The sequence below is a fragment of the Strix uralensis genome, chromosome Z, assembly GCF_047716275.1.
Source record: "Strix uralensis isolate ZFMK-TIS-50842 chromosome Z, bStrUra1, whole genome shotgun sequence".
NCBI lineage: Eukaryota > Metazoa > Chordata > Aves > Strigiformes > Strigidae > Strix > Strix uralensis.
The window spans coordinates 23,653,929-23,678,478 of NC_134012.1; the positions used below are offsets into that span (position 1 = coordinate 23,653,929).

The 24,550-nt window shown below is 40.9% G+C and overlaps 1 protein-coding gene across 4 annotated transcripts in view; it reads right to left on the reverse strand.

Moving 5' to 3' along the window:
* PALM2AKAP2 (PALM2 and AKAP2 fusion) overlaps positions 1-24,550 on the reverse strand; it is a 271,234-nt gene that overhangs the window by 128,200 nt on the left and 118,484 nt on the right. For 2 of the 4 annotated variants that reach the window (XM_074855285.1, XM_074855284.1), the window contains exons 6-7: positions 24,171-24,272; positions 18,720-19,424 (exon numbers count right to left, since the gene is read on the reverse strand). The exons of 1 other annotated variant lie outside the window; for it this stretch is intronic. In XM_074855285.1, coding sequence (XP_074711386.1) covers positions 18,720-19,424; positions 24,171-24,272 — 807 coding nt within the window. The remainder of the gene's footprint in view (positions 1-18,719; positions 19,425-24,170; positions 24,273-24,550) is intronic. One more of the 4 variants, XM_074855286.1, reaches the window with a different exon arrangement.

Sequence of the window (24,550 nt, forward strand, 5' to 3'; positions counted from 1 at the left end):
TTTAATCCAGTTCACCTTCCTTCTGATTCTAAACAAAAATTTGGAACATTAGTTATTTTAATGCAAATATTCAGGAGTGATTTGAAGTGCATTTTAAAGTACTCCAACTCCTATTCTGCAGAATGATCATAAGGCACTAACTCTTATGGTGAGAATCCATATACCTTATACTTGAATAATAACTTTGCTTTGTCTAAAAATGCACATTAGATGTTAGAAATAGCTTACAGAATTTTTTGTAGTTTAATTGTTAAAGACCACTTCCATTCAATTCTTCACTTACTTCCTGTAAATAATGAGGAGTATTCCACAAAAACTTAAGTTGTTTGGCACTTTAGTAAAATCAAGTGTACCAAGTCAGTTGCACAAGGCACATATGCTGTAATACAAGATGCTATCGCTTTGCTATTAACCATATTAAGTTGTCATTAAACTAGTTATGATTCTTGAGGGAAGACTAACATTACACTACGTCAGCTGCCAAGCCACAGCTCATATGTATAACCACCTTGGGTTTATTACTCAATCTGAAAACAAAAATTACAGTCTCCTAGAACCACATGTTATTTCTAAAATGTGGTCACTTTCATGATACCAATAGTTTTTGATTAAACAGTTTCTGGGAACAGTTCTGATATTTTTATTTACCCTATAACACCTTGAGTTCACTTCTACCAGCAGCCCTACTATGTCTAATACTTCACCCCCTCATTCCCCATCCATTTTTCTAGATGTTAATCCTATTTAAGATCTAATACATTGCAGTGAAGACTATGTTGCCCTCTATCTTACTGTTACATTAATTCACACTACTATATAAATGACAGTTTTGATTCAAATACAAATGAAAAAGAGGAACTCTGAAAGAAGAAGAACTTGTACTAAACCACAGAACTTCGCTTGTAACAAGAACTAATCCAAATGTCATGTCAACTTTTCTTTGGACAATCTGTATTTTCAGAAGCTTCAAAATTTGAGCTTGCTCATCTCAAAGTTGGGCATACACAGGTGTCACTGCAAAATCTTGAAGGTGGCTCAGCAAGTCACATCATAAGCTAAAGTCTATATAGGCAGAGTTTAAAGAATTAAACAAGTGCCAAGTAAAGTTTTCTGCATACCTTCAGTAGACTATCCCTCAAGGCTGTGCTGGAAGTTCTTTTTTTTATATATTTTTCATAAATATTTGATGTCCAGACTGAACTCTCATATCTCTTTACTAGGGGAAAGGGATACACTACACCGACTGTATTCATAGAATTATAAATGCTTTTGTACATTGGCAAGCTTTACAGGATATTCAGAACTTTATGGCAGCAGAATAGACTTTTAAACTTAACCTCCCTTCATGAAAAGCAGATACTTTTAATACTAGTATATTGATTTAGATTTATGGCTTATGTAAAGTAGTACATCCTTCCATGTAAGTTTTTTAGGATCTAGGCTTGCAAAGATTTACACACACAGATTCATTGTGCATCCTGGCCCTAAGAAATCAGAAGCAAGACACCCATTGATTGCAGTGGAGCCAGGACTCCAGCTGCTGCTTCCAGAGAGGGTAGTACTGCACAGCTGAAAGTTTACCAGATTCTGTAAGATGTAGGGTCTGAGGCCAGATTTTTGACATGACACATCAGAACTTTTCCATTTTTGCCCTATTCTCGCACATTTTGGGATACTTGTGATATAATGCCAACAAAAAAGTGACTCCTGTCTCAGTCAGTGAGCTTGAGATTCGATAAATTTGAAAAACCCTAAGGCAAATACTGACAAAAGGATATATTGTTTAGAATTAATACCAAATATTTTTTCATAAACTCAAGCCTGTATTTTTTGTGTCAGGAGAGGGGAAGTTGTCCGCACATACATGAACACACACACAAGTCAGAATTTCTGCAAGTACAAAACTATTCATGACTATGAGGTCTGTGGTCAAGTTCAGCCCAGTTCTGAGTCCAGCATAAAGCCAACGCAATCTTTGAGATTGAAACCTTCAAGACAAAACTGACAACGGCTGATCCTGCCACAACAGTCATTTTCCACAGAGAGATTATTTTTAAACATAAACAGCAAATGGGAGGGAAGTTCACATCTGGAGACCTGAATGCTATCATTTTTACTCTCACTGAAGTTGACGTTTTACCTTTAGGTCTGGGAATTTGTCTAGATCAGGTTTGGATGTTCTGTGTTTGAAGTTAATGTTATGGAGGCACTTCATCTTTGTCTACAGGTCTGGTTACTAGTGGGTATGATGTGGACATAATGCTCTGTACAGCACAGCCCTGCACAAACAACACCAATGGATCCATACCAAACCACAGCTGATGGCTCACCCATTTTCTGGGGAAGCCTGGACCTAGGCCCAGCTCTAAATCATATGGCTGTCTCTCACCCTTGTGCAAAACCTGTGCTTTGCCTAGCCCTGAAGTTTGGGGTTGGCTTGACTCCTGATCTTTGTGGCCTATACTCCTCTCTGCTATGAATTACAGCAGACCTGTGTTTGGGCTGTGGTAGTTCTGATCTAAGGAAGGCTTGCAATAGGCTGTGGTACAAAACAAAAAATGATCAAAAGCAAGTTTTCCAGTGTGTTTCCCAAGTTTACTTTTTCCTGTTGATTTTTCATTTATTGCAAACTAGATGATGTGTTGGTTGCTCTCAGAGAAGAAAGACCCTGATTTGTAAATGGCTTGAGGTCTTCCTGATGGACCTGCCAGACAGGCTGGAGCCCAGTCCCCAAGTTCAGCATCAATGCTGTGAAAAATTAGTTTTAAGTCCACCCACAATTTATTGTGCTGCCTGATGATTCCCTATCTCCTCAGACTGGAGAAAAGTTACAAATATTGCCCCTTTTCTCCTCTCATAGAACTGCTTTCTACCAGTAGGTCCAGTTTCTCTTTGACTGACTTGCCTTCAGGTCAGATGAGTTGGGGGATGTCTGCCATGCCTTCCCCAGCTAGGCACTTGTCTGACTCCCACTGCAAGAGCCAGAGTGGGAATGTAAGTGTGTTGAACTGTAACAAATCACACACAGCCTGCTGGGGAGTAGTGATGCCACTTTCCTTCAATAGAGAGGGAATACTGTTCCCTGCCAGTGCCAGGGACAATTTTCTAATCTATCATCTTCATATGACTAATCAACACATGGGCCTTGAATTGTCTTGCAGTAGTATCGGCACTTACACAGCACCATGTGTTTATATGGACAGAGAGTGCCAGCCTACCTCTATCAAAACATAGATTTTATTCAAGAGAAGATTTCTTCTTGAGGACAGAATTAACTGAACAGAGCAAGCAACTCTGTCTTGGTAACTCTGTTATATTCAGTGTTAATTATTCATATTGAAACAGGCAGAAGCCACCAGAACTGCTTTACAACCTACTGGACATAGTCCCTATAAACACTAATTAATGCTTACATTATTATCATAAGATGCATGGTGTCTCCACCTGAAAAAAAAGACAGCAGGTATGTTGAGGGAGAGAGCTCAAGTGACTTGAGTAAGGGATGCAGAGAGCAGTGTCTCTGAGCAGTGACCAGATCTGAAGGTCTAAGGATCTGTTCTCTCTGGAGAATATCTCTTTGATTGCTTCTCACCTCTGAGACCTTTCTGGATCTGCTAGGGGATCTGCAAGACATTTTTTCACTAAGATCTTTCTGACAGAAACATCTTATATTCTTGCTTCAACCTCTACTACCTGATTTGAGTTTTCCTCACTTTATGCAGTCGAAGTGAGAATAGGAAGGTTGTTTGGGGATCAGACATTACATCCGGCTTGAAGTCCTTTTTTCCTACAGCCATCAGTATTGCCTAGGTTTTTCATGATGCACACATGGCACTGGAAGAGTGATTTTTTGTCCAGGGGAGGATGAGTCCAGTAATAGCAATCGCTCCCCATCAGTTGTTTGTTCTTGAGAAGCTTTAGCATCTGTTGAAGAGTGTGCTAGTCTTCATATGCATGACAATGTATGTTAGACCAGTCTTCCTTTCTGGTGGTAGCAACATGCTGGATCAGAGTGCTCTCTGCTTCAGAGACATCCATGCAGTGCAGCAGTGCTATGCAAATACACATGCAGCTGAAGGGAAAGAGGCAGCAGGCAGGAGGGAAGGGAAAATCAGAGAGCTGGCCACAGTCAGCAGAGAAAGGAGCATTGTCTAGTACTGACAATGTACAGCTGTGGGTCTGTGGCTCTTCATTATCACAAAAATTTGACTTGAAATCATAGTGTCAGCCCTCCAGGCTTCAGCTAGGAGTGCTGTGCTGACTGGAGCCAAGTGAATTTTCCCCTTGAATCTGAACAGCAAAGTTTCTGGAAAAAAAAATGAGCTCTGAGAGAATGAAATCACATTGAAATCCACTAATAATAATTTTGGATAGAAAGAGTTGAAGGCAATGTTCTGTGGTAATGTCAAAGGAATATTTTTAATGTATTCCAAATGAGATATTGGGGAGTTTTTTGTTGGTGGGTTTTTTTTGTTTGTTTGTTTGGTTTGTTTTTGAAATGCCTCCAGCTGGCATTGAAACTTCTGATTTTGAAGAAAACAGGCTTGTTTTAAAACAACTTGTCAATTCAAAAAGTTTCAGTTTGGGTCCAACATGGTAGAATTCCCTGCTCTGCTTTTGATTGTTCATTTCACCAGTGAATCAAACCCACATTATTTACCCTGCTCTAATACTGACAGTGTTCTCATCATCCTTCAGACTGAAGAGCATGCAGCAATAATTTTTGTCTCCTCCTTTTCCCAGCCCAGCACCATCCTGGCTGCCTATGCTCTGTAGGGACCATACATGGTTGGCTTCCAAGCCCACTAGCAGTGGAGAGCCAAAGAAGGTATCTCTGCAAAATAGAGGTCTTGGAAGAAAAGCTGTTAGCTACATAAAAAGCAAGACCTTCACCACTGCAGGTCACATGGGATTAGTTCCTTTGAAACACTTAACTGTATTTCATTGTTACCTTGCTCTCTGCCTGATATTGTTCAATAACCCTGTTCTCCAAAAATGATGTTTGCTTTACAGGATGGCTCATCTGGGGAACTTTTCTGCTGTTTCGAGTTATTTGGGACTTCGAGAAGAAGTGTTTAATGAAGTGGGATGATACAAGCAGATCCATGGAAATACATTTGGCTACCTCTGTCATTAAATTCAAGCACACGGCTCGTTCTTTTCTGTTAGGGCAAATGCCCTTCCTGGGTATTCAAAGACTAGTAGAAGGGTTACATTTTTCTCCAACTTATCTTTTACAGGGCTTTTTTCTCGTAGTATCCTTTATTTTTACTGCACATTTTTTTCCTCACCTAGTTGAACAACATGGTTTTCAGCAACCTGTATCACCATAATTCACTAACCTAACTGCTTACTCAAAAAAAATTTATTAGCTGTTCTATAAACTTTTCTGGCCAGCCTTTTCTTAATATAACTGTGCATAGTTAAAAGTGGCTGAACAGATAAGAGGAAAATTAAGACTGGAACTTGTGGGGGAGTGAATTGCTTTTATAGTGGGTAATATGGGTACACTCCAGGTACCCCAGGCAGCATAACTGGAACCTTGACCCCACTGTTTGGCTCTTGCTGCTGTAAGCAGATTTGCCATTTGAAGTTCTGCCCACAGCAGAGTCCTTCCTGAAGAGAAGATCTTGCTTGTGTGACACTTATTTTCCTTATAAAAGACAAAACAATTGCTTCTCCAGTGCTGCTGGTGACAGGTTGTGTACTTCAGAGTAAGATGGGTGTGCTTTCTTTGGTATCTGCATCAGAGCCTGTGATCCCCTCCCTGATTTTCTGGGACTGGTTATTTACAGCCTGCAATCTCTCTGACACTCAGGACCTATCTTTAAATATATTATTGCATTAGAGAGGGTTTTTCAAACTAATTTCAATACTTTTCTTTATTTCTAGTGCATTGTGGCAAATGTCTGTCCTGACTGACTTCCAAGGCACTCTGAGCTCACTGGACTGGCTCAGGGTATAAGGTCCTGATCCTAAAAGCACATGTAGATTTTTTTCTAAGTGGCTTGGTGGCCCTGCTTGCAGTACTTGCAGCTGTTAAACTGTGAAAGTTGTCCTTTGACATCAGACTGGGCTTAATCCCTTTCAGTCTGTGGATTAGAGGAGGACCCTTCTTGATGCTGAATGAGAGAGAAGAGTTGCTTTCCTTTTATTTCCATTTTCAATTACAGCCTTTAAATACTCTGAATATTGTCTACCGCTTTCAGCCCTGATGTTTCCTCTGTAGGAGCTGTAATGAACAGAGAAAAAAGAGACAGGTAGGCTACAGCCTCCATGCTAGGTCCTGGATTTGTTTATGTTTGGCAAATGTTTAGCACATTGTGAAGATAAATCCGTAATCACTGTTATTTCCATCTCTGTGAATTCTAAATCCTGATGTATAAAATAAGAAAATAAAGTATGTGATCTTTCAGTAACTTCTCCATATGTCTTACTGTCATTTCCTCATTGTATTCAGCAGTGCTTAAGAATAGTGTCTGTAGTCTCTTAAATACCACAGAAAAGGAGACACAGAGTATCACAGCTCTGCAGGGCTTGTACATGCAGCTAGAGCAAGTATTTTCCAGATTTCATCCTCAGCCAGGAAGCCCAGAAACTACTGTTTCTCTTATTGTCTCTTTTAAACGGTGGCAAAGACTCTCCTTGAATTGTTTGACTCCTTGAGCTGGAGATTCAAACAGGACCCCAAATAGCACTAGTTTTGCAGCACAAGTTGTAGCAGCAAAAATGGGAATGACTTATCCTGTTAAGAGCTCTTTCTTCCCAGGCTGGTGTAAGTAAAAACTATCTATCTTAGTTAACTCTCCCAATTTACTAACCCACTGATGACCTCCAGCTTCTGTAACAAAAAATTCAGACTGAAATAGCAGCAGTGGAGAATTTCCAGATGTCAGCCCTGTTCTCAGTGTGCAACTGCACATGGTATTTAACAGCTTTGTGACTTTACCCCATCTCCCTGATAACTTAACCACACCTACAAATATAAAATTGTTTAAACTGGTCAGCAGAGGAAGAATTTATTTTGTCTCTCCACCAATTTGTCTATGAACCCCTATTTCTCCAGTGATAAAGATGCTTCTATAACAGTGCAGCATGTTAAGGAGAAACCTCTTACCACATAACAAAAACTGAGCAGCACAACAATCTATTTAAAAAATTGATAGAGTTAAGTAATTTCATTTGCTTTAAACTGAACAATATATGTACCACACTCCAGTGAAATATATTGATCAAGACCTTCTGCTGGTCCAAGTAGCTGCCTGCTACTAAATAGTATCCTTCCTTTTAAACCATAGGATGCTTACAAACCACAATGCAATGCTGTCTAGAGGTAACCACACCGGCTAAAGAGCAGTACAGTCATTTTAGCATAGGGTTATGCTCAAGCGAATAGACAGCCTCTTTCTCAGCAGGGCTAATTAGCTTAACCAACTCACCCCTGCCCCCAAAAGCTACCATATTGGTGCCAGTGCTGGAGCAGACTCATCTATAGCTGGAGGGAATCTGTAACCAGTGATGAATTACACACTATGGAAATACTCAAAAAGGAAGCTGAACTGATTTGTCATGTCTGAGAAAGTGACGCATTTTTGCATTTGTCTCCTTTTTTTCCTCCACCTGTTCTCTCTTTGTTCTCCCACCTACAAGCAACCAAACATGCTACTGCTACGTCCTTTTTTCCTAAATCACAACAAACCCATCATTCACAGCAAGTGCCTGACTGCTGTGAATGTCTGGTTTTGTTGCAATATAGCCTATTTTTTTCTGGTTTGGCAGCGCCATTACAAGCAGAACCTCTCAAAAACCTGTAACAGTAAGAAGACATTTCATGATGCTGTGTACTCAGGGTAGTCCCACATCCTTGCAGTCTTGTGACAGACAGACATATCACCACAGACCCACAAGGCAGGGTAGTGCTAATTAGCCTAAATTACAGATGTAAAACATGAAAAATCTTGGACCCACAGAGGTACTTATATACCTACACTTCCCATCTAAATCAAGGGGATAATATTTTCTCTACATACCTTTGTAGATCTGGAGATGAGGGACTTTTGTGAGGTCATGCTGAACTGCGTGGAGCAGCAGCAATCGAAAATTATGTTTCACAGGACCTGGACCAGCATCTTTATTAGTGCTCAGTGTGTCCAGAGAGCTTGCTTGCTTACACAGTGAGGAATTGCTGTGTATAAAAGACAGGAGCCAACTCTCTTCTTTCTGAGGCAACTGAGTCCCTAAGTTTGCAGGCCAGGCAGTCTGTGCAGCAACACTACTCCTCCCTACCCCTGATTTGGAGTTACCCACTCTATCTCCCTGCTAGGTGATTATTCCCTCTATTCTTTTTTGGGTTATATGCTGGGAAGTTCCCTCCTTCAAGTCTGATGTGGCAAACTCTACTTCTATGCAGGTATCTCCTTTGTTGTCTCATCTGAGAAGGTGGTCGCTGTCAACTAGACACTTTGACAATGAAGCAGGTAGTTTTTCTATCATGGGTAAATGTGGATGACATTTTGCACAGCCATGTCATATTTGGGGTTTTGTAAACTCCTTTAGGGACCAGCCTGTGTTTCTCCCATAAGCAGTTACAGAGGATTTGTATGTGACTGTGCACAGTGCAATGGACATCTGAGCAGACCTTTGCAGCATATGGGGAATGCAAATGGAGGTCCTGGGACAACAAAAATTGTTATTAATTTATTGTCCCTTTTTTATTATTAATTCCTATGGCTATTAGCCTTAGAGGTTTCTTCCTGTAACCTCAAAAATATTGTAGTGTGAAGCAAGAAATGTTGCTGACTTGGTATGTGTTTTGAGGGATCAAGGGCAGGTTGTGAGGGTGCTGCAGGAAAGTAAGGGGCTGTCTGGAAATGAGCTATTCCACTTCTACCCCCTGACAAACTACTGAAACACCTCAACTGTTGAAATTTCATAATAAGCACCTATCTTCCTTCTGTTACCAGAAGGATGCAGAACTATTAAAATAAAGGAAAAAGACCAAAAACCTGAGAGGGCTGACCTCCCACATGCTGAATATGCCCTTACTCTGTTAAGTCATTGACCTCCAGAGAGCATCTCCAGAAGAGCCTCAGGGGAGTGCCACGCTATCTCACCAGCTGCTAAGCGTTTTCTTTCTTCCTACATTCTATGACAGTGGAGAAAAAAAGGAAAAAAAAGACTTTTTTCCTAGAGATTTAAAAAGGTGAAATGCATGGAAATATTTTGTTTCTGAAACTTTAGTAATAAAAGTGATATCAAAATTGTCTAGTCTGGTTTTGGTGTTTTCTTGGATGATTCAGTTTTGTGCAGTGGAGGAGCCTGCATCTGAAAAACCTGTCGTGGCTATAGAATTAAATGAGGTGGAATGAAAATAAGAGTATGTCACAGGCCATGGTATGCACCAACAATGGAATATGTACCTGATGTGTCCAAGTGTCCAAACACTAAATTAGTCACACAGGATAATGCCCTTTCATGATCTTCACACAGACACTTCTGCTAACTCAGGGTCATGATCCCTCCTTTTGCCATGTTAACACACTTCTGAATTAGGAAGGTCTTTACAAAACCAAAGAAATTTAAATAGTTATGTCCGCTTCTCTCAGCTGAATCAATTCTAGGCCTTTGGTGACCAAAACATACCAGTTCTCCAGTCATTCAGAGTCTTCTAGGACAGACAAAATTGACTTTCTGTCACTCAAACACAAGTAGGAAAAAACCCAACTTGAAGTCCCACCTACTGGAAAACTTTCAGGACTAAATTACAAAGCAGCAAAGAAGGGCACATGGCCTTTCCTTCTGTGATGCTAAAAAGCACCATTTTGCAAAGGCTCAGATACATATGTGTAGTGTGTGCACATACGTTTATCTAGCTGTATGGCTACTGGGTGAAAGGAGCAGAGGAAAGGTATTTATGTAACAATGGACAATTTGTGGTGAGTTTCTTAAATGGCTGAGTTTAAGCTGAATTTTAAAATTTCTGAGAAGGAGGCTTATGATTCCTGGCTATTTGACACTTCCTATCACTATTCTAAGCCGAGGTAAATATAACATCATGGGAAAAAGCTACATGAGGGTTTTTCTTTTTTTCCCTACAAGTCAGACTATGGCAAGCTTCTTCCAGTCCTGAAATAGAGAGGACACTGTAATAAGCCCTGGAAGAAGACTGCACACTGCTTCTTTTGTCAGTCTTTAAATTCTTTAATGACTACTTCTGGGGAATTACTTATGCTACATGGAATACTTTCCTCAGTTAGGAAATAAGTTGATCAGGGACATACTACCTTGCTGACCAAAGCCAATCCTTTATCTTCAGCAAATATGAAAAGATGCCATGTGATCCTAGAGTAACAGGGTCCGCAATATGCTTGGCAAAATTTCTCATGAGAAGAAAAGGGAAAAGAGAAGTGAGACAGTAACAGGCACAATGAGTTAATATATGTTGAAGCATATAAAAATAACAGTCAGAGCAGCAGGGCACAGCAGTAGAGGAAAGAAAAAAAAAAAAACAACCAACTGTGGAGTTAGTACTTTAATTCTTTTAGTGAGAGAGGCAGCTCCAGTGTGGTACGTCCTTGAGATCACAGAGCATCTTGAAGAGTGGTAGTTAGAGAGAAACACAGTAAAAAGACACAGAAGTAGGCGCAGTGAAAAGGCAGATTTATTTACTAGTAATACTGTACAGAGAAAAAAAAAGAGAGAAGCCACAGTTACAGCATGGCTGTTGCTGGCAGTGTTCTTGGTTTTTTTATTTTTGTTTTTTTTGTACTTATTTTTTTAATCTGAAGAAAAAAACATAACAGTCAAAAAAGTACACTTCAGGTTACAAAGTACAGCAGCTATCCCCAGCAATTCTAATCCAGTGTTAGCACAGCAGTTTTTCCCCAACAAAATGGGATTTTATTTACATTAGCTCACAAAGAAAGTGGGAGACTAAAGCTTAAAAAAATCTCAACCACAACCTACATTCACCATTAAAGCTGCATTTTACACAACATTTTCTTGAACCCCTATAAAGAGTCATTCTTCGTCTATGGAGTGAACATAGTCAGGAGGGGCAGGAAACCTTCAGAATTGTGTTCTTTTCTTCTGTCCCTGACCTGCTCTTGCTTGACTACCTTTGCTGCACTCAGATTCAGTGGCCACTGGAAAAGCAAAAAGCTTTCGAATGGATTTATCTCCCGTATCTGCTCTTAAGCAGTGCCTACATCCATACTTGCAAAATAACAGGGACAAAATTTGAGCCCATCATAGGTAAAGCACCTTAAACATAGATACAGGCGATCTTAACATATCCTCAAGGCTATGCCTAATCAGCACAGTGTTAAGTATGTGTTACACTTCAAGCAAGTGCTTAAGATTAGTAGAGTTTAAGCACCACATTCAGCTGGAACTTTATACAGTTGCAGAAAACCTTTATTTTTAGGTTTGCCTCTCTCTGACTAGCACATTATCTTGGAAGGATACCAGTAGCTTCTTGGCAGCTAATTTTACTGAGAATGCCTTTGTATGCTGGATCAGTCTGTGGGGAAGTTCACATTTTCTCCTGGCTGCTTTATCCTGCCAATAGCAACCTGAAAATCAGGGGGTGGCTTGTCTTCTGTTCCTCTAAGTGACTTCTGGATGCTGATATTTTATGCACTTGGGCATATCTAGCTCATATAGGCTTGGGGGCTTAGCACGTTCCCCCAGGAATGGGAAGAGAGACAGCAGATTTAACTAAATAGTAAGATTTTAGTGGAACTCACTGTTTGGGCAACCCATGGGATGCCAGATGAATAGATAGGGAGAGTGTTCCTCTAGTATCAAATCTGCCCTAGGAATTTAGGCAAATGCAGGAAGATATCCAAACACCAAGGACAGGATACCATCATTTCTTTTCACTTGGGACTCCTGCCAACAGGCCTGAGGTGAGGTTTTTAACTCCAGTCTTCCTTTTCTTCTCGCTCATAGGAGACCACGAAAAGGGAAGCAGAGAGAGGAGGGAAAAGAGGAGCAGCTGAGCAATGGTGTCCAGAATAAGAGCAAGTACAGAGACACAGGACAGGCAGAGTCTGGAGCAGAGGTGTGCAGAGGGGAAAATTTGGAAGAAAAACACTGCCTCTTTTATGTTGTGTTTGTGTGCAGGTATGAAATTCACCCCCACCCTCTTCAGGCCCTGGGGGTTTTGAGAGTTCCTGGAGGGTGTTTTTCTACTTTCAAACACAGTCAGCAAGGAGACCATGCTCTAAACCCCTGTCTGCAGAAAAGTGCACCAGTTTCACAACACCATTTAAAAATCTATCTAATTAAAGGAATGAGAAGACACAGTTAAAGCAGCATAAGCCTTGCTTATAGCATATTGTTTAAAGACCAGACCCTATAAGCATTTATTTGTGCATATGCTTAAATTTCACTTGTCGGGGTTATCCCATTAAACTAAAAAAGGGCTGCCTGGGTGCTTAATTTTATGCTCATAGGCAAGTCTTCAGTCTTATAGACCTACTGAATAGATATGTAAGGTCTAATTTTGGGGATGAATCACTAACATACCAATGCAAGTTAAAATGTACAAATATACCCAAACTGGTGGACTTGAGTTACTTAACTAACTCTAAAAAATTAGTTGAGGGTTTTTTTTCAATTTCTAAAGTAGATTGATTCTTAAAAAAACCCCCTAAGTCCTTTGAGAAGAATTTGGGAAACAATTGCAGGAAAACTTTGCAATACTGTAACAGCTAACCGCCTCAAAATAAGAGAAGCTTTTGTAAACTGGAGGAGCGGTCTTGGAATTCTTCACAAGTTTGCCCTTAAGAAAAGTGACCTATTAATCCGCTGAACAGCCTAAGTGGAACCACCACAGGAAAAAAGCTATAGATTTTGCAAGACTCTTTGCACCCATGAGGAAAAAGGCTCAGTTTTATAATGCATTGATTTTAGATATGTGGGACATTTTTAAGAACTTCATGCACCCTTGTCACTATTTACAAGCTAAGTTGTTAAGATAAATTTATATTACAGATTGGATTTATATTCTCTTTGGACTAGATGACAATCCATTTATTTTCTAAACTTAATAAATTCAGCCATTTTATACAATTTATTCTTTTACATACAAAAATTACAATCCATATTTTTGTTGGATATTGTCATAGCCTGCGACCTCTGATTAAGCTCAGAACTAAAGTTTACTCTTGCTGCCCAGAAGGCTCATGAAACATAATCTGAGCAAATCCTAAATTTTCTAATAGACAGAGAGAACTAGTTGAAATTGAGTGAGTTTAGAAAAAATAAAGACGCCACGTCTCAGCCTGTGGAAAAATCATCTACTTTGTCTAAATGATTTTGCTCTACTCTTTCCAGTGGTACCATCTCTTGCATTTTGAAATCTCATGTTGGATAAAGTATGACAAAGTGAAAAAACATATAGTTCTCCTATTTAGCCATACCTCTCTACTGAAAGTAGGTAGCTATTGCCTACCATCTTCGCTTTCTAGATAAAGAAATTTGTCTAGCTACAGAAAGCATAGGTCCACCTTTTTCTGCAAAATAAATTTACTTATTTAGCTGTGTTCATAGCAGGTATATTGGATTCTACTCCTCTAACTTTACTCTTTAAAAAGTGTTGTGGTCCTGCTTCCTGGAGAAAATTGTGGTTAGGTCTACAAAAGATCCCAAGAAGCTGGGCATTGTCATAAACATATGAAAAAGTTCAAAGGCTCAATGTCATGGGAAGGATGATATTCAGAAACTCAATTCCCAGTTAGGGTTTGTATCTCATTACAAAAATATTTATTCCTTAAAAAAATACACAAATGTAAAATACTACGTTTTCTATTATATCCCCACTTACTTTCCAAGTATGCCATTTGGATGTTGGACTAAACCAAAAGGTAGAACAACGTTTATTTCTCTAGCAACTCTGCATGCTATCTTTCTGCTCTGATGATTTTGTTGTATTTCTATAATTTTAGGCATGAAGAATCAGTAGTGAACTTAGGTACAATGGCAGGGTACTAAAATATTAGCTGTCAGGGAGGTCCCACTGCTCATGGATACCACTGCCGTGGTAGCAATGCTGACTTGAGACCTGATCCTACCGGATGCTAAGCACCATTTTGGTTTGTGTTTTTCTCAGCAGAAGTAGCAATGCTTAGAGTTAGCCTCTAGGATTACACCACCCTGGGCAAACTCAGCAGCGCATAAAATTGGTACAGGTACACAAATAACAGCCAAACTACACCCTGTGTTAATCACTTATGCCCTGATCTTGCAGACACCTACACACATTTCTCCTGTGAGTAGTCCTGTTGACTGAAATAGCTCTACACACAGCAGAATTAGGTATATGCATTTTTCTTTGCAGGGCTGAGGTCTTCTATTGCACTGGTAAAAGTACGCTTCATGGAGAAGGGCTTGGGCACACTTCTCTTGCTGGGGATTGAAAGATAATGTTGTGTTTATACAGCTTTGGAATACAGCCTGCACTTTTTGGAAAAAAATAAGGAAAAGAAAGAGACAAAAAGAAGGAAACCCAAGAGTGCTAAGGCAAACTGTCAAATGACACATCATACCTACTTTGTCATTCATTTAGATAACATCACAAAGGCAGACCAGAGGAGTTCTGTAAACATATACCATACAGTACATCAGCCACGGGAAATTAAAAAAAGAAAACAACCCTGTAATTCTTTTCTTTCTGTATTGATATTCTTGTAATTGAAAGAGATTGCCTAGCCACTAATCATAATGCTGTGGTTTTTGATTTGTATTTTTCTTCTGTTAAAAAAAAGGAAGAATGGAAGTAAAATGCAGTGGTTTGCAAAAGAAACAGTCCCTGAATTCAAACGAGGGACGACATGGAAAGTGGGTTCATAGAAACTTAGAAAGTACAAAATATAAAAAAGTTTCATAGGTTACTTTTTCCCAGTCTAGGAAAAGATACACTGAAAAGAGGTCTTTTTTTTTTTTGTTTTTCTTACAAAAGTTAAGGCGAGCAGTTTGTTGTGGCAAAATGCTATCACTGAACCAGTTTCTGACTCTACTTTTTTGTATCCCCTCATGCTGAAATTGAAAATGTACATGTGATGGCATAAGTTAAACAGACAGGGACTATGCTTAAAACAATACAAAAAACCCATCCCATAATGATCCTTACAAAATTTCTCTCTGCTTGACCATAGAGTGGACCTCTTCCTTCGCACCTGATTGTGCATGAATTTCCACAGGCAGCTTCCTATCTGAGGGTGAGGGGAAAACCGATCCCTCTGAAAACCAAAGCAGCCCTGGAAAACCGGTTTACATTCATCAGCCTAGGCTAACGCATCTGAATTCCCCTGTAACAGTGGCTGCAGACTAATGGCTAGAAGGGACAAGCTGATATCCAGGCATGGCTGCTGCCCTTGTGGAGGAGGATGATTGGAGTAAGTGTGTTTCAGCCAACGTAGCTAAGGTCCTCTGAGTTCAGACTGATTTGCTCCCATTTTGTATTTTTTCTGACCTCAGATGTGGAACTACCTTTGACCTGTAAAGACAAACCCTATGCAGACAAACCTTTAGCTTTTCTGGATCTATCAGGGCCCATTAATCATGGAGTTCATATGAACACATAAAAAACACTGGCCTTCCTAGGCACTCAATGTTAGCTACAAGTACTGAGCAGTAGGTATTTGGCAGGTTTAAGGTTTAAGGCTTGTGCTCTACTTCTAACCACTAAAGGGCCACTTCTGGACTCTTGTGTGCCACCATCTCCCTGCCATGCTATGACTCAGATGGTGTAGTGGTCTCAGACACGTTCTGGTCCCAGACTCAGCAAGCATCTCCCAAAGCTGGCCGCTGAGGGAGTCATCCCCAAAATGCTGAGTCTGTGCTGAACCAGAAGGTCATCTGACAGGGGAGCATGTGGCTGAAGAGATGCATGGACAGACCGGGTTAGGTAAAGATGACATCCCAAATTTCCCAAACAGAAAGCTTTGGGAAAAAATGTCCATAGGGGAGAGGAGAAACAGAGGGAAAGTCTGGGCTGGGAAAACACTGGGAGGCCAAGGTGACCATGAAGGTGGCATCACACCTGGAGAGGAAAGGGTGGTAAGCAATGACATGACCGACCAGGCCAGGAGGAGACAGATGGATGTTTGTTTTTGACTGTTACTGGTGAGGTGAACAGGCCCCAGAGTGAGAGAACTATTGCAAAGCGCGCCTGGCTCCCGCAGTGCTCACGGGGTAGGGGCGAGATGGAAAGGGCTTCACCCTTTGCATTGCAGTGCTTTGGGGTCCTAAACGCGCCTGGGGACAGCCTCGCCAGGCCACCCTGGGGTTGAAAACTCACGGTCTCATTTTAAGAATGTTGAGGGTTGTAAATGCTTAGCATTTCTGGGAAAAAAGAAAACCACAGAACCGAACCAAAAAAAACCCAAAACACAGGTTACTAGTTTCTGACAAACAGCCACCAGACCTACTGTTGCAATGCAGGACTCTGCGGCTGTTCCTCTTTGATAAAACTTAACCACCTAAGCCTGAGTCAAGAGATGATGTGCAGAGCTTCTGTGGGTGAGTTTGGTCCTTCTCCCATCCAAAAGCCCCCAGGGGAAATGGAGGGAGCATGTGGAAGTCTATTAAATCTGGCCACTGCAGCACATATGGAGGCCACCAAAATTTCTGCAGGAGTCATACAGATGTGGCTGTCTTTTCCTACTCTCCGCTTGCTTTTTTTTATCTGACTGTCACCTGGGCAGTGGTGAGAAGTTACACTGACCAGCTCCATACCGAACTACATTTTGCATTTTTCTGTGTGTTTGTTTTCAGTGTGCCTTATATTACAACCACCATGAACAAGTGTCTTTTTTACTGGCACAGAAAGAAAAGAGTACAGAGCAAGAACTCTGTTTAATTGGATGCTCTGAACTAACAATGAATGCAGTAAAAACACCATCCAAGAAAGAACAGAAATATCATAGGAACCACCTCAGACTGAAAAGAGGCTTTTTGTTGTTTTATTTTTCTTTCCTTTTCTCTTTCTTTCTTTCTTTCTTTTTTGTTTTTCATTTGCTGCTATTGATTTTTAAAGTCTGATAGTTTCAAAGACACTTCAAAATAATCTTCAGTACTTTTTAACACTATCAGAAAATATAAGTCCTGATTTTTAATCTCACTTCTGTAGTTATAAATCCAGAATAACTCCACTAGAGTGAGTGAAGCTACACTTAAGCAAAACTGGTGTGAGACAAGAATCAGGCTCATAATATCTCACCATGAAAAAGCTGGCTGCTTTTTCACTGTAGTTAGAAGAATCAAAGGACCATGAAACAAAGAAACGTCTACTGATTTTGGATGCCTCCACCTTTTTACATTTTCACCTTGAGTTGTTTTTAACAGGCCTGATTTTCAGAGGGCATATGAAGAAAAAATTACTGGAAATCAGGCCTCTTTGAAGTGTCCCACATCAGAAAATGAAGCATCCGAAACCACCAGCAGTTTTTCAAAATGTTAGCCGCAAATGTTAGCCTTGCGGCTGTAAGATCTCCTGAAACAGCTGCTCTGACAAAACTCCGGTGGGTCTCCACAGGAGTTTTACCTGGGTAAGCAGGGCAGAATCAGACCCATCACCTGTCATTATGTAGGTGCACTGGAGGTACACTCTATGAGAAATTACACTTCTCTAAGAATTACAAAATAAAATCTGGCCCTGCCCTCATTCCCAGCGCTGAGAATTTCATCACTGAACCCAGTGGGAACAGGGTCAGACTGTGAGACAAGTTCATTTATATTCTAAGGGAATAGAAAGCAATATCTCTTATCTACTGGATTTCAGCAGGAAAACTTCATGTATAAACATTGGCAGAGTTACTGAAAGGCAAAAAATTAGATCAGTGACTCCATTTCAGTTGGTCTGACAGCTGCATCTTTTTCATGTCAAGTTAATTTCAACTGTAATTTGGGGAGATGAAGTACACATACAATACTGTAATCTGGAAGATTTATATAAGGCAAAATCCTCATTCATACATTTTCTAGAAAGAATAATTAAGGTCCACTTTTGGTATCACCAATAAGCAGAAACAGCTGATGGTTTTTTCTGACACCACAAACTAAACCGGAAAGTTACTATTAAACAAAACTATGCAAACTTTTTGGGAAAGACTTGTCTGAGTTTTAGCAAATTAAAACAGTAAAATGATCTAAGCCTTTCCCCAAGAAATAAAAAACAGGATCTATAAAATAATGTTTAAATGTGATTTTTCTTAAAAAAGAGAAGCAACGTGTTTTTAAGGCTCTCATATCTGGCTGCTGTGAAACTCAGACTCCCACAAAATCCTAGAAACCTGATCAAGCCTGCCAGATATCCAAAGAAAAATGTAAAAAGTGTTTTCATAATATATATATATTATATATATAAATCAAATAAATATGAAAGCATTTGTTCCATTTCCCATTTATCGCTCACTCTGCAATATTAAGGAAAAAAAAACAACAAAAAAGAAGCAAAAAACCTCCCAACCCCTCCCCAAACCCCAAATAGTATGTCTGATGGGAAAATAATCACGCGTTCCTCTTCCTGAAGAACTAGAAAGCAAAGCAACCCAACTGCAAGGCAATGGAGGCATTCACTTCCAGTTCACAGTATTGCAGTTAGAAGTACAGTGAGGTCTAGGTAAGTGATGGAGCAGGAGCTGCCCGGAGCAGGGAAGGAGGAGGTGTTCACATGACAATACAGCATTGACAGCGCTTTTTCTTTTGTGTACCTGGGGCAGCTTCCAAGGGCAGGCTCTCTTCCTTCCCCTCAGGAGAGGAGGGCTCTGTCGTGTCCGACAGGGGCCTGCCAGAGACCAGCTCAGCGGCGTTCCCATCCATGGTGGAGACGTCTGTCACTGTCTTCTCCCGTAATGACTTCTCGTCGTCTTCGTCGATCAGAACCAGCTCTGCCTTGATGGTCTCATCATAGCCCAGCACTTTCTTTGTTTCCTCTTCGTCATCGATGTTCTGGTAGCCCATAAATATCATTGTCACCGGCTGATCTGTGCTGGCCTCCGGGGCTTCGCCACCACAGGGTTTGTCTTGGGGCTGAGGGTTCACAGCATGCCCTTTGCTGGGTTTGTGTACCATTTCCAGCTTTGCCTCCTTGAAGAGCATTTGCTCCTTCATATGGCTAAGGTTTCCATCAGCTACTGCATTTCTGTCTGACACAGTCATTGTTTCATACCCTCCTTTTACACTTGATTGTCCAGCTTTTTGCATAAGTTCATCTACGTCCTTTGAGCTTAATTTACGTACTCCATTTTCTACCACTGTGCCACCAGAGTGAACCTCATAGACTACCTTGGTACCATCATCATAGACTTTGAATCCTCTTTGATGGGCCTCATCTGGGCCAATAGGTGAAGCAGAGACAATCTTGGTCTCTCCTGTCTGTTTGTCTTTCTCCACATTAATTTCCATGGTGCACAAAGCTTGAATGAAAACAAGAGAGGAAGTGCATGTTACAACAAAAAAAGCCAGTGAATGGTTAATTGCCAAACAGACAAAGAAAACTACGGTGCCCTTTTCCTACCTCCTGCTTCTAAAGGGCCAAGCATTCTACGTTAGAAGTGGGACACAATGCTGTGGACAGAGATAGTTATTACACTACAGCTTTTTATGCAGCCGGGGGCTAGGCATACCTGCGGCAGACAGGACCTAGTCTTCCAGCTCACGCCATGTGGTGCTGTCTGATCAATTAGGAGCGCCAAGAGCACTTGCATTAAGTATAATTTAGACAAAGGGAGGTGACAGCATGCAGGTTGCCCTCAACCTTACCATTCTGAACTTGCCTCAAAATTCAGAGACAAACTAATTTCCAGGAACCTCTCTACTCTCTTTTCCTCCTCTGCCATCAAACTGCCAGTTAGCTGGTAACAAGTTTTGTTTGCTGCAAGTTAACACCCAGACTGTTTTATTATCAATGCTTGTTCTTGCTTAAGTCTTCCATCCGTGGCATTTGAAACATTTTAGAGGTGAAGAAACATTGTTTACCCCTGTTCTACAGGTGGAAAACCAAAATTGCACAGGAATGGGATAATTTCTCCTGCAGATGCGTGGCAGGGCAGGTCTCTCAGCTTCCACACCAAGGCATCAACAGTGACCTCTGCTTGTAGGTTAAGAGAATGTACAAAATGGCCAAGAAGTGCTCCCTCGTTTACCTGAATTAGGCCCTAAGCACCACTGACAAAGTTGAAGAAAAAAGTAATAATGAACTGATTTTCAAAGCGTCATGAAACAACAGGTAAAAACATGCATGTGAGGGATGCTGCTTTAGAATAGCAAAGAAGCTTTTCTAGAGGTTAAGAAGGAAGCAGTGACAAGATGACAATTGTAGAGACCACACAGGAGGAATAGACAGGCAGTCTACACTGCTTTAACACCCATTTTGAGATAGGATGGCTTCTCACTGGACAGCTTTTCAAAGAAAAATGTGCAAAGGTCTCACAGATTTTCCAGAAGTGGTCATCTGTTTAAGCATTCCTTGTATGCAGATGAAGACATTTTGGCACTTGGACAGACATCCACAGAGACTTAATTACAAATTACCACAGGCAGTGACAAGTGTTCGTGAAACTTATGGTGACCATTTCCACCAGTGAATCTCAATGGTGTAATTGTGATTTGTCTTACCTGGGGACACCACAAACTGACATGCTGGCTTTTTTTGCTGACTTATTTTCAAGTGAGTACAGAATATCCTAGGCCCGAGAACCAACGTAGCTTGCTATGCTCATATTTAAAAATCACGAATATAAAAAATTACTCTTGCTTTAACATATTCCTTCAGTCTTATTATTCACACACAGTAGAAATCTTTTCTCTGTATCCTTAAAGCAAAGTATTTAATCAGCAATAGGAAGTTTATCATGATGTGCATCATGACCCCCCCTATTGCTCTAGACAGAAAATTCACATGTTGCTGAGTGGGTGCATGCTGGCCCTAGCGAGGTGATCTCCTCTGTCCTCTGGGAGTGCAGTCTGGTAGGCAGTCCAGCCAAACAGGGGGTTTGGCCATCTATATGCTGTGTGCTCAGACCTCAGTCAGCCCTGGCAGGGCTGGTTAGGTCAAGAGCAACACCACACAAATCACTGCATGGAGCCAGAGGACGGAGGTGCTGATAGGTGAAGGAGCATTGCTACGTTTGAGAGTCAGCCTGGAATGGACTGCAGAAGCAGGGATCTCTCCTTGGCCATTGCAAGCTAGGGGAATATCCCTAAGGACTGTGTTTTACCACTGCTTTGAAAGGTTTATGGACTAGCTGTGTCTATAGCTGTCATGACCCTGAGCACAGGATGCCCATTTTCACAACGAAGCAGGGATGTCAGTTTTCTGATCTCCCTCCCCATGCTGGAGTTTTCATGCCTGGTCATCCCACAGCAGCCTGAGCAGTCAGGAGGAGGTTGTGGGGGCGAGAGTTGGGCTCTGCTCTGAGGTGTGCAGCAGGAGACTGAGGGGCAGCCAGCAAGGACTGAAACAGGAGAGATTTAGGCTGGAAGTAAGAACACTGTTGCTCCAGGGCCGGTAGCAATTAAGCTCTGAAGCAGGTTGCTCTGAGGAGATGTGGCAGACTACACCATGGTTCAGCTCAGAGAGCAGCTGGCATGGATCACTTGCTTGGGACTGTTCCAGCCCAGGAGCTGGTGGGCAAGTGCCCTTCAAGTCTCAGGCAAGTACCTCTGCCCTGAAGCTTTTAATCCAATTTATAGAGGTAATGAAACAAAGATACAGGTGCCACCACTGACAGTCTGGAATTTTCTCCCTTCTAGGTGCAGTTTCTTGGGTGGGAGTGACGGGGAGGAGGAAAGGAAGAGGAATTTTGTTTATTGGTTGAGTGGGCTCTGAACATCACTTGACCTCACCAGGGCTGCTCAGGCAGGTATTGCTCAATAACTTCCAACATTACTGAAGTAAAAATAGAGGTTGGCTAGCCTATCATGAAGATGATAAAACTGACACACTGCAGGTTTCTGAGTGGCAGAGAGCTGAACTGAAGCAAAGGTTAACTATGACGGAACAAGAGCACATCCAGAAAATAACCTCTGATAGGCAGAAGTTCCTGATCTGTCCTGAGCACTACAGACCTGCCCACTGACTGGCCACCGCTACCTTCTTGGTGAGAAGCAGCATCCTAAGCTCCTCTGGAGCTCTTGTGCTGCTCCTCTTCTTTGAGATATAAAAATATTATTTGGGGCATGACTTTTGAGTAAAGGCTGCTAATTTTTCTGTGAAATAGCTGAGTGCCATGTTATTTTTAGTGTAGAAGAGGATGTAATCTGCCAGGTCCTCCCTGTTCTGATGAACAAATTTCATTCAGTAGTGTGCATTAAAAGAACACTTGTATAGTGGGCCTGAATTCAGAAGCAGATAGGGAAAATCTGATAGTTAAATCATATGGACCTGGCCATATTTAAGAAGAGTTGCAAGAATCATCTATTTATCTATAGTATGGAGTACTGATAAATAACGTCTTACTTGTTAGGAATACTCTGGACAACAAGCTCTAGCACCGCTTGGAAGACTCTGTCCTACTGACTAACTGGATCTAGAAAGTTAACAGGTGTAGTCCTTGTGTATTTTGTTTGGTTGATTTACTTAAGCATTTGCCACTGTCAACATTTTCTTTCCATTTTCTACCATGATTTCAGCAGCAGTGTTTTAGATATTGGCATAACATGCGGTTTATCACCTGCCCCAGGGGTCACATTAAAGCTGCTTGTGCAAGTAAATGCATAAACATATGCAAGTTTCTTAGAAATCTGTTCACTAGTGAAATGAATTGCCATGGGAGAAGTGAGAAGCCAGGGAGAACCTGGCTTATCTACCTGTGTGCGTAATGTTCATTCTCTGCAGGAAAACCTAGCAGCTCTGCTTGTCAAAGTAGCTGAAAAATGAACTAATATTTATTTCTAAAATGTCTTTATTTAACCAGAGCTTATTTACTGCAAGGTGTGCTCTGTTAATACAATACAAAACTATCTGACAATAGAGTTGGAACTGAAAGCAGTAGTTGAAGATGACAACCTGTATTCACAAGTACAAGTTTTCTGCACAAGCTTTAATTACAGTGTAACACGATGCAGTGCGTCATGACAAGAAGATCCCAACGTGCAGATGAAAGAGTCTGGCTTCTGCCTGTTATGTGGATTCAGAGGCTGTTCTTTAAAAAAAATAAAATCTTAATAGACTTTGAGCTTGTTTTAAGATGAATGCTTACAGTCTACCTTTGAACACATATTCTGGTGCCTTTAAGCTATTGCACACATATGATACTTTTATCAAGGACTACATGAACAAGACTTCAAGGTCATCCAAAGAATGAAAGAAATGATTGTTTTCTCAGTATTGACAAAATGGCACAAAACACACATTGCTTTTAAGACAGATAGGGGTAAGCACTAGTGGAAGGGAAGCTTTTGGAATTGCTTGCAACAGGACTTCTGAACAAAATGGCATATCCCGTAGCTGGTAGTGTCTTAGCTGCAGACAGTGCTTTGCTATGATTGTTAACCCATTTTTCAAGTGAGCCACCTTTCATTCCCACTCCTTGGGACACCTCTTAAGTAGCCACCAGCACTTTGGTCTTGAGAGGGAATACATTGTTTAGAAAAGAAGAGTCTTGAAAATAAGAAAAACATACAGTTTTCCACAATCATGTTGTTACATTTAAGACACATACTCAATCTGAAAAGTGTTAGAAAATTCTCTGTGTGACTCCAACCACAAAACATGCCATAGTTCTTCCCACCTTTGCCCTGAGAAGAAAGAATGGCATACAAATAAGTATAAAATGACATAAACATTTGAAGCACGTATGCAATCTTGTGTGTGCCTGTCTGTCTCATTCATCTTAATGGGAGTTGCATGGGTATGATGGAGGAGACAAAATCTTGGCCTAGATACCCTGTATTTGTATCATCAGAGATGGAAAGAACTGAAAGTTTCCATGTAAAAAAAATGGACGCATTTCCTATGCTACTTGTATGTAGTTCAACTACATTGTTTTGAGAGTATTCATCGTGGCTCAAAAACCCTTGACTTATTTATAAAATACAAATCAAGCGGCATTTCCTGGCATTTAAATTATATCAGGACACCAGACCCATTAAGGTAATATAACAAAAAAAGTTCATGGCTACTGGACTGGTATTATAATACTTTGCTCCTTGAGACTTACCAGCTACTCTGCTTGCTCCGTCCCACTCAGGAACTGGCTCTGCTGTTCGTGAATAGAGGGTTGGGAGTTCAGGGATCTGGGAGTAAATGTAATTTACTGCATCTGGTGTCAGAGAACAGGAAACAGTTAGATTCGTGTTATGAGCCCCAGTGGCTTCATTGCTTAGACAGCAGAGTGTTGTCAGCCCTGACAATAGTCACTGGAGATTTGTACTAGATAATTGGATCAAAGCAAACAAAGTGCAAAGTCACTGTCGTGTGATTGGTGTTCAATAGACTAGCTGAGGCAGGAGGGAATGGGTCCAGATGACTCAAACCTTATGTCAGTTGAACACATAAAATTATTTGTCAGGAGGTTCTGGATTTATCAAGTCCGTGACC